The 13,147-nt window shown below is 44.0% G+C and overlaps 1 protein-coding gene across 1 annotated transcript in view; it reads left to right on the top strand.

Moving 5' to 3' along the window:
- The first annotated feature begins 6,188 nt into the window (after positions 1 to 6,188).
- Positions 6,189 to 13,147, top strand: part of STAT4 (signal transducer and activator of transcription 4) — a 37,982-nt gene continuing 31,023 nt past the window's right edge. Inside the window, exons 1-2 of the mRNA XM_059476429.1 lie at positions 6,189 to 6,316; positions 7,788 to 7,932. Coding sequence (XP_059332412.1) covers positions 6,189 to 6,316; positions 7,788 to 7,932 — 273 coding nt within the window. The remainder of the gene's footprint in view (positions 6,317 to 7,787; positions 7,933 to 13,147) is intronic.

Raw genomic sequence — 13,147 nt, 5'->3', positions numbered from 1 at the left:
ACCAAAAAAAGAAAGGACAGAGACTGCAGTATCAAAATGCCAAATTGCCCTGAAAGCAGAAACCTGAACCCAAGTCAGCAGGAGAAAACTTCAGCTTCTATAATTCCTTATTTCTCATTATTCTCCATGCAGCAAGTCAACTTTTTTCTAGTTGATGTCACATTGAATTTGGGCAAGATATGTATCTTTAGATGTGGGATCTCAGCACCTCAGGATGGAGGTGCAGAGAGGCCGAGACCACCCTTGGGGGGCTCGGGAATCCTGGAATGTTGCCAGAAGTGTCTGGTGGCTGGATTTTGATCCTACACAGGAGATGACACCTGTATGAGGACTGGGAGGATTCCACTGGGTGAATGGTGAAGGGATAAGTTAGTTAAAGTGTAAAACACAGGGTTTAGGATTTTGGTACAGGGGGGTCTAAAGAAGTAAGATGGAGGAATTGGGGCGTGTCCTGTCCTTCTTCTTCTTGGCCTCCATCTTCTGTGGTGGTGGTGGCACTTTGGGATTGGTTATTACTAGAAGTGCACCGGTTAATAAGGGTAGAAGGTATTGGGGAGAAATGATAAATATTGTACACGTAACTTAGGGTATAAAGATAAGTGACCGCCCGGGGGCTTCGGGAGTGTGCCCATGGCTGACTTGCTGTGCAGACCTCTGTCGGGCTGAAAGAAAATCTTTTAGATAAACAATTAATAAACACCAAGACCGAGACAAGATCAGAAGTCTCTCCTCGTCCTTTGAAGCGTCGGCTCTCCAAGGCCATCCCTGGGAATTCCCTGGGCCTTTCCAGGCCACCAGAACAGCAACACAGAAAACCTTACATTTAGATAGATTAAACATCTACACATATAGTTCGCTCACCACTGGAAGAAGGAAAGCAGTAACTATTTCAGCAGTTAAGAACCACCAAACAGCCAAACCCCTCTTTTTCTAGGCATAACAACTGTTATTTTAGCTACATACAAACACAGAAATAAGAATTCTTTTCAGTATTCATAAACAGATTATTATAACACTTAACTTTAGTTCAATGCTGCTGTTCCTTATTGGAACGACAGTGGAGGCACAATCAACACCAAAGAAGGCTTCAGGCATCTTCCCATCCAGAGTAACACCATACTGCTGCAGAGAGCTTCAAGTGTGCACAGCTCTTTCTTGTTCTTCAGCCCAACCTTTTATCCCCTCCTGTTGATGCACTGCACCTGTGTGCCCTCTGTTCCCTGTGGTGGTTGGTCAGTGCCTCTGGGCATTCCATGGCTCGTTACCTTCAATAGCATTCACCTGTCCTGCACAGCTGTGCCCACTGGGGATGAGGCTGGGCCACAGCCCCACTCCCAATCACCACAAACTGTGTGCCTATAACAGTTTCTGTCTTTTTTCTCCAAACAGAGAACAATAAGGGATGTGACCTACAGACAAAACTACTGATTTATGCTGTGCTGACTAGAAGGAAACTACACTGCCAGCAGGACAACTTCTCACAATTGCAGTGTTTACTTGCCTCACTGAGACGAGAAGTCCATGTTCTGACTGCACAGAAAAAAGCTATGGACAGTTCAGATACAAGACATAACACATGTAGAGCATGCACAAGCTGAGTGTCTCCTTTATGTAAAAGACAGATGATACATACTCTAATTAAAGGTTAGTCAAGGAGTATAATGACTAGAGGCCAAACATGAGAGATGGTAATCTTGATTACAGGTTGGTCAGAGAGATCAAAGTAATAAATTGGCTCAGTGTTCCTAGAAAAACCTTTGTGAACTTTTGATGAGAAGATTACTATGTCCTGAATTCCTTCTTCATCTCTTGAGACCTTTTCTTCCCTTAAACAGCCTAAACAATGTAGACACTTGCTTCTTGTGCTCTGCTCTGACCAGTGCTGAAGCACCGATGAAGTGGAATGAAATGTTACACAGTGAAGATTAACTTTGACCCATCCAATCCAATGGTGGTTTTAACTTTTCCTGACCTGCCCTATCTGTACTCACTGAACTCCTCACTGAGTGTGAGCCACAACTCCTTGCCCCTAAACTTCTCCTTTCAGCCCAGGCACTGCCCCTTCACAGCCTCCTCCTGTGCTAGACCAGCAGTATCCACTACACCCCTCAAGCCAGCTCTTTCAGGATCCTATCCACACAGATCTCCTCCAGAGCTTACCTGAACTCACCTAGGCCATCCTTTCCTACCTCAGTCCTGCTCCTCAGCAGCTTCCCTCACACCTCCAAACACCGCCACATCCTTCACAGTGTGCTAACACACCCTCTGACCATTGTCCAAGAGCACAGAGCTGAGCTATGCCTCAGGCTCAGAAGGGAGCCCTCAGCTATGCTTCAGGCTCAGAAGGGAACCCTCAGCCCTCCCCACCCTGACCCTGCTGCTCCACACCCTCCTCTCCGACCCGTGGTCCCCAAACAGCCCCACCAGGCTGTCCCTGCACACCTCAGGCCTTTTCACACCCAGCCACACCTCAATGCCTTTGACAATCCAGCTCGAATGCCCTTGGACCACAATCCTCTTTATTCCTCTCCCCCAGACAAAGTGCCCTTCCCTTCCTCTTTCTCCAATCAGCTTCTGCAAAGCCCCAGAGGTCCCTGCCTCACTGTAACATCACAAGTGACTCCGTCCATCCTCCTGCTCCCCTTGCTGTGAGGATCACGCCCCTGTTCTCTTGCCTCCACAGCTGTGGCTCCCATCCAGCATCCTGCACCCCCAACAGCTGGCTCCACAGCCCCAACAGCTGGCTCCACAGCTGGTCTCCATCCCAGCCACTGCCCTGCATTCATGCCCTACCTGCCAAGAAGTGGGGGGAGAAAGGAGGGAAGAAGGGCACAGGAACTATCTTCCTAGATACTGATCTCCAAACCTCTCATGAAGAATGACCTCTGATTACCCTGGATTTTGAGGTCACCAAGCTGAACTTCTGGGTTATGGCCTCCTGAAGGAAGCCTGAACAGATACTTCCATCAGATAATAGGAAACATTGTATTGTCTTAATATCAACCACTCCACCATACAGATTATTTTCTCAGTTAAGCAGAGAAACAGCAAGCAAAAAGGGGATTGAAAACCTGTTACTATCTTGTTTTGTTGCAAATGGTATGAACTACCTGTGTTCTCATCATTACAGACAGCAGTTGCTTAAGGATGCTCAGAAAATGAGTGCCAAATGTAAAAAGAAAAATAAATAGCTACCAATATTTATTTAAAAGAAATACAGTGCAATAGTTCCCCCTACTGACAGCACAAAATCACATTGCTAATCAATTATATTTCCTGGGTGGTCCTCAAATTACTAATTCGCTGTCCTGACGTGGTCCACACAATCTAACCAGCCTCCTATGCTTGCTGAACCCTGAACGACAGAGGGCAGGTCTGAGCAGAGATCGAGTCTTAAACTGCACCAGGGGATGCTCAGGTTGAACATCAGGAAGAATTTTTTCATGGAAAGGGTGGCCAAGCATTGGAATGGACTGTCCAGGGCAGTGGTGGAGCCACCACACCTGGAGGTGTTGAATAAAACAATTGACTGTGGGTCTTTCGTTGATATGGTGGTGATGTTTAACCAAATTTTAGACTCGATGCTCTTGGAGGTGTGGTCCAACCTCTGTGATTCTAATTCACAAGAGTTTGGGGAGTTTCTTCCGCGGCCCAACTCGTCCAAGAGCTGCCCTTTGCCTTTTCACTGAGCAGAGCTCGGGCCGTGGGGACACCGGTGCCTCCAGGGCTTTTGGGATGCCATCGGTCCCCCGGCGCGGCGGGACCCAGCCGTCTGCCCCGGCAGCACGAATGGGAAATATCTCGGTATTTATCAGCTTCCTGAAGGCCAGCAGCTCCCTGCAGGCTCCGATCTTTGCCCAGATCCCTGTGGGGACCAGGGCTGCTGCGAGAGGCGGCGGGCAGGCCTAGCCGGGCCCAGCGGGGCTGACGCACAGGAAGGCGCCGCTGCTGCCGCGGGCCGGGGGCGGGCGCGGCCGCTTAAAGCCCGCGGGGAGGCACCGGGGCACGGCAGCGGCGGCGGAGAGCGGCCCGAGCCGGCACAGGCAAGAGCGGCGGGGCGCGGGGGCAGCGCTCCGAGAGGGATGGGATGGGACGGGATGAGGTGGGACGGGATGGGATGGGACGGGGCCCGCACCGACCCCCGGCACGGGCGGGGCGGAGGGAGCGAGCTCAGGGCAAAGCCGGCAGCCGGGTAGCCGAAAAGCGAGGCTGGTCTGCGGCCGGACACGGCTCCATCCCCGCTGCACCCGCTCCCTGCCGGCCGCCTTACAGTGACAGGTGGTTAGGACGGGACAGCTTGCACTAGGGACCGGGATGCTCAGAGCCCCATCCAACCTGGCCTCGAGCACCTCCTGGGATGGGGAGTCCACATCCCTGGCCAGCCTGTTCCCACCCTCGCAGTAAAGAACTTTTTAAAATGCCTAATCGCAACCTACTCTCTTTCATTTTGAGACTATTCCCCCGTCCTCTCTTGTAGACAGTGTTGCCCCATCTTTCCTGAAAACTTTCTTTCAGTTCCCTTCAGGGGGCATTCACGAAGAGCTACAACTGCCCCACATTCTCAGCTGTCCCTGAAAAACCTTTTGTGCAAAGGGAGCTCATCACAAAAATCCCAGGGACAAACGCTACCAGTGTGCTTTGCAAATGCATGGGAGCATCACTGCAGCTTACATGGCAGCCCTAAGGGGGCTGCAGGCCGGACAAAATCTTGCCTTTTTTTCTTTTATTTTTCTAAACTTTAGATAAAAAATATTAAATTTCCTTAGTCACTAGCATTTACAATAAAAACTCCCACTGAAAGTGAACAGACTTTAAAATCTGTTTCGTTTTTTTTTCCGCGTGTGAGTTCAGGAAAAAAAAAAAAGTTAAAGTCAGATTCAGTGATCCTGGAGGTCCCTTCCAAACCTTTACAATTCTCAGATTTTATTCTATAAATTATTATTGCATTCTGATTTGATTCCTTGTATGCATCACCAGAAATAACATTTGGGATTCTTTCTAACTGTAAATACAGCAACACAGTGAAACATTCCTGTGCCTAACTCCTCCTCAGCAATTTTACAAAACAAAGTAAATATTCAGGCAATATTTTTTTCCTGTCAGAATGGAAGTAATAAAGAGGAGGGAAAAGTCACTGGGCACATTTCCACTGACGTTATATACAGTGTTCTTCATAGCACACACAGAATCATCCTGTCAGCCTTTCTTGAGAAACTAAAACCTGTCACTTTTACTTTTGCATGAGTAAGTGCTCAGGACTCCATTAAACCTTCAGATACTACTTTTTTTTTTTTTTCTGGCTTTAAAAATGCAAAATGAAAGACTACAGCATTAAGATATGATGTCCTTATTTGAAACTGTTGACATTCTGCAACTAAAATTCTGAACTGGAAATAGAAAAGCTGCATATGAAAAGGTCAGCTTTCTACAAAAATATCCATTTTGATGAAATCTTGTCTTTTTCTTCAGGAAAAGTTTCTATCAAAAGTGTTCCAACAGATCCATAGTTTGTTGACTCACTTCAGTCTTTAGCCCTGAATGTATTTTGTGTCTTTTGTTAAGATGAAATGGAAGAACACCTCTGCTGTGGAACCAGGGTGTTGGCAGAGCCCACTAAACTCAGACCCCAGGGCACATCAAATATAATTCTATGGCAATTTAAGGTAGAGATTTACTAGATTTAGATTGTAAAGCAGTACTCTCCTAACAGAAAATATGGTGCTTTAGGAACACACAGTGACACATAACCATGATGACTTTAGGAAAAATTTGAGTGGTATGAATTCACTAAGAGAGCAAAATCATTGCTTTCCACTACCCTTCAATAACAATAGTTCTACCTAGGTTTGAAGAGTACAATCCTAAACTTCTTCTTTTGATGAGAGATGGTGTGTAAATTTTGTCATGTTATAAGCATCATAAAGTATCTCAAAAATTTACATAAAGGAAGGGAATTGACAGACGTGCCTATTCAAGTGTAAGAACCAAAACTTCTTTAATGGCCTTGCTGACTTTTCTCCCTCTTCCCTTTAACTGACTAAAATTACTCAAGTACCACCTGTTTTGAAAGACAGAATAAAATGTCAAAGTATATAAGAGCAACAATGAAAATAACCAATTTCTGCAGTTTACATTAGTAATTCATGTTCATTTTTCAGTTGCAAACATTAATTCCTTTCTTTTGTAGCATGTCCCAATGGAGTCAAGTTCAACAACTGGAAATAAAGTTTTTGGAGCAGGTGGACCAGTTCTATGATGATAACTTCCCCATGGAAATCCGACACCTGCTAGCACAATGGATAGAAAGCCAGGACTGGTAGGATTTCATCCATTCTGTCTCCTCTTATTTCAATCACCAACAATTCTTTTGTTTGCTGGAAGGCTTTAGGGTGCTCATTTACAAACTGTGCAGGTATCTACACTCCAGTAATACTATTTCACTAGTTAATGGATTTAGCCATTTCAACTTAGGGAATATTGGGAGGTGAAGATTCACATTGGAACCTACTCCTAAACAAAATCCAATAAAAATTGATTTAAAGAAAATACAAGTTAATTTTAAATGGAAATGTTATACACTTACCTCTTGCAGCATAAAATTATTCACTTGTCCAGAATTGCATTTAAAGTTGGATAATTCTGGGGAACAAGCCAGCTGTTTACAGGAACTGTTCTCTAGGAGGTCCATTTATGTCCAAATTTGGATTCAATTCACTTGAGAGTTATCTTAAGAAGATTCAAAACTAAATGCAAAGAAAAAAATTATTAGTCGTACCAGAAAGAGACATATCAATTTTTCAAGCTAACTCCACAGGACTATTGGAGGACTACTGTGCAGGGAGGGGAAAAATCTGCTAAGGAATATAATCTTTCTTTATGGTTTGTAGCTCCATCTTTATGGGGCTGTGGCAACATGGGTAACATTAAAATCTCCTTTTTGCCAGACGTGGAGTTAGCGGGCATATCTCAAACAGGCACCTGCTGTTTGTGAGGAAAGGAGAGAGGCTATCCCAAGGACAAGATTGCCATGCTGTCCAAACTTTTTCCTCCTCAGTTTTCTCATTGCCCTGCACATACCAAGCTGTACCACAATCATCACAGCCAGTAAAGCCTGGATGTGTCTGTGTCCCCTACATACCCTTGACCAGTAGCCTCAGAGTCCTCCTGTATCCCCAAATAGTTTGGCTGGGGGAAGGCTCAGCTGGTGCCTGGTGTGAAGAGATGTCTCTTCTGCCTGGCCATCTGGCTGTTGCCTCCTGGAGCAAGTTATTGCTGCTGTTTCCCTCAGTGGAGGTGCTAATTTGGACTTCTTTCTTCTACCAACCTGCCAGATTGCCATGAAATTTGTAAGAATTCTATCTTTTGGACTTCAGGCCTGTTGCCAACTTTGTCTGAAACTGGGCAGCAAACTCAGAAATTATATCTGTGTGACTGAGTGAGAAGGACAGTTTGCATAAGCCCCATTTCCTCTGACAAGTGAGCTGGAATTATTTAAATATTCACTGGACCAGAGGCTAGAAAACCCTAGTTGTCTCCTCTGGCTGACTCTACTGTCTGTGCTAACACCTCACCCTCTCTATATGCATATTTATAGGAATAATAAAAAAAACCCACAAAATCATAAAAATCAATATTCACAAGCTCTTACTATAGGCAAGTCACCATATACTTAAAATCTTTTTTTTTGCTGCCTAGATTTCTGAATAGATTATCATTTTCTGTACTGCTAGACTGACACATCATACAGCATTTAAAATGTGCATTGTTGTTGTTCATTGACTCTTTAGGGAGGCTGCAGCCAACAATGAAGCAATGGCAATGATCCTTTTGCAGAATTTGATAATACAGGTGGACGAACAGCTGGACCGGGTTTCGCAGGAGAAGAATCTGCTCTTGATCCACAACCTGAAGAGAGTCAGGAAGCTGCTGCAGGTGGGTCATTGCTTCCAAGGCCAAACTGCCCTGCACACTCTCCCTGCTCTCTGGAGGCAGTGCTTGGGCTCTGTGGAGTGCAGTTTGTTCCAGTGCCCAGCTCAGAGCTGCCCCGATTGCCGCAGACTCCGAGCAGCTCTGGGAAAACTGAGCCTTCCGCAAGATAATTCCAAATAACAACTCCACTGTCTTTCTGTGGAGCAGTAATTCCTGTTTCAATGCATGCAGCTTGGATACAAATGCTGTGACTTCTTAGCTCTGTGCGTATCTGTGTTTCACTGAGCTCTTACAAATACAGTGCTTATAGATGCTCATGTTTATTACAAATGTAATTACCACCTCTCAGACACCTACAGATATTTAACTAAGGAATAAAATAGATGCTTGGGGCTTAAAGCAGCACCATGAAAAAGGAACCTCTGTAAATCATTAGCATGCTTGCTGCTTTTCTGGGATTATTTGTTATGAATTACGTACAGGATTTACCGTTAGGCTTCTGCAAAATGATATTTATTTTGATTGGCTGAATGTTTCTGTAATAATTGTGTATCTAAGGCAAGGATTCTCAGAGTTCCACTTCATTAGTCACCTACTTCCTGACACCTATCTGTCTTCTGCACAAAGCAGATATGCCATGGAGTTCAATGAAAATGTGGGGGATTTTCTCTTCTTTGATGGTGTTTTCCATAAGTACTTATACAATAATTACATTGCTTGCCAAACATTTTCTTTATTTGAGACATATGTACATACATACACACTGGCCTGGAAAATCTTAGCATGATTTCATCAATTACTTGGTTCTCTCCATAGCTGTGTCTTTCTACTCATTATCCCTAGTGGTGTCTCTTAAAAATATGACACTATTTCCATTGCTGCCACTTTTTCATCTATGCTATGCAAGTAGCCTCCTGTAATTTAAAAATAAAGTTCCTGTTTGTTTCTTTTCTGGTTTTTGGAGTGGCACTTTTCATAACTTCAGTACTCTTCAAACACCAGATTTAGATTTACTCAACTGCAGAAATCCTGTTGTTTTTGCAATGATCTTGGCACATTTTACCACAAAGCTGTATCACCTTATAAAGGATTCTTCTACAGGAGCAGATCCATGGAAAGAGCATTTGAGGCCAAGCAGTTACACTACTGTATTCCTGCCTTAAAAGACAATGCATTTATGGTTGTACCATCACAATGTGCACAGGCAGAAGGACTAGAACATATTTACATACAAGCTATACAAAATTAAAGCCTCTCGTTGTTGTTCCTTCTACTCTCTGCCCCATTTGTTTTATTCTAATTTTTTTACCAAATCTTGAAGCATCACCTCTGTGTGCTCTGCCAAATTGGGCACACCAAGCCAAGCAATCAGGCCTTGGGTGAACTCATTTGAGTTCATGTAATAATCAGTATGAAAATGGCCTGAATAAAAACTCTTTCTTTCAAGTCCTGTCATGTTTGGAAATTGTATAATTATGTGCTTCAGCAAGAGCACAAAGCAAAGGAGGGTCATTCCAGAAAGGCCAGAGGAGGGGAGTTTCAGGTGATTTGTAATTAAATGGTTTCTCAGGTGCTAGGGTCTGAGTCGCAATTCCAGAACAAGCCAAAATGCTCCGGCCTCCCCATTACAGCTGAACAGTGTTACGAAGTCCTTGAGAGCACATGTGTGATACTGCAATTATTTATACTGCTTATAAAACAGGATCAGAATCTTGAATATTGCAGTAGAATGTTTCTAGGTGAGGAAAAAAAAACAAAACAGCAGCTCTCCCCATCACTAATTAATGTTGACCTTTCCTCATTGTGTTAAGACAACACATAACCTGAATTTAGACAAAAAAAGCTGTCCATTCACTTCCAAAATACACATGTAAACATGGATGGCACTTTCACTGTTGGAGCTTTTCCTGGTCTTGAACACTATCACCCACAGCCTATATTCTGATCTCCAAAATAATTAGAATAGCCTGAAGTAGGACCAGGCTCTTGCAAAGCTTGATAACAACCTATTATTGGATAAGAAAAATAATTTATACTGTCTTAAGAAATCTGTGACAGCAGAATTTTTGACTTTTGTGTAAACCACTGTGTTACTAGTGAGAAGGTATAGGACATGGAGGATAAATGCATTTTCAGGCAAGGTATGGGCTGCATGTTCTGTAGAGCTGCACAGCTCCTGCTGCAGCTGTTAAAGTTATTTCTTCACTGATTAGGTAAGTACATCAGTAAAGAAATGCTACAGTAGCTGAAATCAGCTGACAGCCCATCCTTGTTATCAACTGTCAAGTGTTATTAATGGACTGAATATGACACATAGCATGGACAGTATGTTCTGTAATGTCCTTAACTCTGAGTATACAAATTATCTAATTATGGGTCTAATCTTTTGTTAACGCATGGCTGGTTGCATTTTATTGCTGAATATGTGAGAAGATTGGAAACGGGCATTTGGCTTCCCAGCCACAGCTGGAAGCCCTTGCAGACACCTAACTCTTGGAGTTTGAGCTAGTTTGTGACAGCTTTGTGAGACAGCACCAGAAAAATGTGACTGATGTACAGAGCAGGATGCCACGGTCCTTTTTGTCCCAACACACCACCTAGGGAACAGGAGGCTGGAATGCTATGCTGTGAAACTAATGAGGTTTTTCAGTGACTGATGAAGGAAAGACTGGGTTCCTAAATAGGGGAGGAAGTTGCTTTTGTAAACATTTTTTCCTATCTGGTGACTCTGTGAACAGAGTTGGTTTGACTTTCTCTGAAGGTTAGTTACCATAAGTCCACCTTTATCTCTGGTTAGCTCTCTAGTGCAAGCACTTCTTTGAAATTTCACAGCTCCCTCCTCTTCCTTCCCCTCTGAACCACACACAGATGCACAGACCCTTGTGCATGGTGCACACACACAAAGCTGTCCAACCACAATACAAGATCCGAGTGCAATGTTTGTTCATTGCTTTGAGCCAAATTGTGTTACCCTACTGAGTAACACTTGACAAAATAGATAGTGCTGGAAACCAGCACTTATCACTATGTACACAGCATAGTGTGTTGAGCTGTGGGAAAGGCTATGACAATAGCAATAATGAAGAAAAATTCAATTAGAGAACACACAAAAGCTATTCAAAAGCTACCTGCAGTTCTTGACAAAACACAAAAGGAGAGGCTAACATTTAATCAGAAATACAACTGGATGGTTAGTGAAAGGAAGCAATGCACACCTCATAAGTGGCCTCTGCAGCTGTTTTCTAGACAGACAAGGACTCCTTAGGATCAAGATTCCCCATGCTGTTCCTGAGTCTGGAGAGTGTTATTGCTAGGAGTCTCCAGCACCACAACCAAGCACACCTCACCTAAAAGATTTCCTTGAGATTTTTGTTATCAAATTGAGAAAATCTTCTGTTTACTGAAACATCATTCATAAATATGTTAGTTGTTCTGTGAAAATAAGAATGGAAATAGTGAAAGAAGGGAGAATCCGCCTGCCTCAGTTGCAATACAAAGTTTTGGGCAACCTTGGGGGTTCTGAAGGGCAAAGAGCAGAAGTCCAAGCAGGAAGATGAGTCTGCCTGGCACCCCTGCTTTTAGATCACAGGGACCATCCCTATTCTCTCAACATTAGAGAAATAACTATGGAGTGTGGCATTGCTGCTTAGACTGCTTACATTTCCAAAATTATCTGCAGGCAAAAAGAAACACTGAATAGTGTTTCAGGAAATATGTAATTTGAAAAAGTTATAAGCACTCAAAAATAGTGTTAAGAAACTTAGCTAAGCAGCTGTGGTCACTGCTAGCTCTCTGTAATTCGCTTCTCTATTTCTTACTTTCATTGAAACATCTCTTCTTCTTGACATTAATCTAGTATAAATGCACATACTGTATTAAAATCAGGGTCAGCATTTTAGGTTAAAATCCTTCATATTTGCTTCCTACATTATTATTACTTCTCAAGTCAGTAAATTGGATTCGTTTTTATAGCAGAGCAGCCTTTTGTTGCTGTGCTCTTCAGTGGGAGACAGAACAGCACAGTCTCTTTCTAAGGTTAAATTCTCTGTCCATCTTCCTAAAGAGCTCCTGCATCCCCCAGCAGCAGTCTTGGAAAGGGAAGAGGGAGAAAATGTTCAGAGGCAGTGGGGGAAAGAGCAGGGAAACCACGCTTACAGTTCTTTCTCCTTAAAATCTAAACGGAGAAAAGCAAAGCAGATTAGTCACAAGGAGGTGGTTTGTGCTGTTGTTATGACAACAAAATGTAAAGGGCAGACGTTAAGCTTGGAAGAGCTGCCTGGCACTTCTAGGAACCAAATTGCAGATGTAGGAGTCTGCATGACCTTGGCCTGTGGACGCTTACATCCCCGTGTTCAGAAGGAATGTTTGTGACAGCGTTCACCTGTCCCTGCTGTAAGCCCCTAGTGGATTCAGTGCTCAGAGACTCTCATGAAAGATAGGCACTGTCCACATTCCTGGCTCACTTGCCAAAATCTGGGCTGGGAGAGAGCAGGCAGGCTGCAGAGCAGCCAGGGAGCCCAGGGCAGCCTGGGAATCAGAGATGTGCCCCCATGTCCCACCGCTCCATTTAGGAATGGTGCTGATGGCAACTGCCTGTTCAGCTCTGGGATGACCTTCCCCACACACACTCCAAGCTGGAAAGCTGGACCACTCCTCATAGACAAGGATTAGCTCCATGAAATGCAGCCTGGCCCAAGTGTGGGTTCAGGTGAGCTCTCAGGAGGAGCCTCTGTCTGTGCTGTGCCCTGTGACAGGTGCAGGACAACGCCATCAGGACAAAAGCAGAAATTCCCAGAATCATCCTACTCATAACTGAAGCCCTTATTTATGCTCTAGTCTCAAGATAACTTCTGAAAGCAATCCCTTCTCATTAATGGCAACATGCATCTGTGTCACTTCTCTATTTATGGTATTCAGGGTGAAATCTGATTACATAAATTTTCCTTTATAGAAGTGAAATAACAGATTTCAGGAGTAAGAAGGGCTGCTCTGCTCATTTACCATTGAAGCCTGAGTTAATGAGTATAGTGTGTGCTCTGGGGAACAATTTGCTGTAAATTATGTATATTCATGAAATTCATTTAATTCTCACAGCAGATTCTCCAGTATTGGTGAACTTTACCACCTCCCCAGCCCTGCTAGAGCCTGAGATGGGGAGAGGGAGGGTAATGGGATTATGCCTGGATGAGCAGGTCTGTGGGCACACACACCATTAACA

The sequence above is a fragment of the Ammospiza nelsoni genome, chromosome 7 (assembly GCF_027579445.1).
Source record: "Ammospiza nelsoni isolate bAmmNel1 chromosome 7, bAmmNel1.pri, whole genome shotgun sequence".
In the NCBI taxonomy this organism is placed as follows: Eukaryota; Metazoa; Chordata; class Aves; order Passeriformes; family Passerellidae; genus Ammospiza; species Ammospiza nelsoni.
This window is presented reverse-complemented; position numbering and strand designations above follow the sequence as displayed.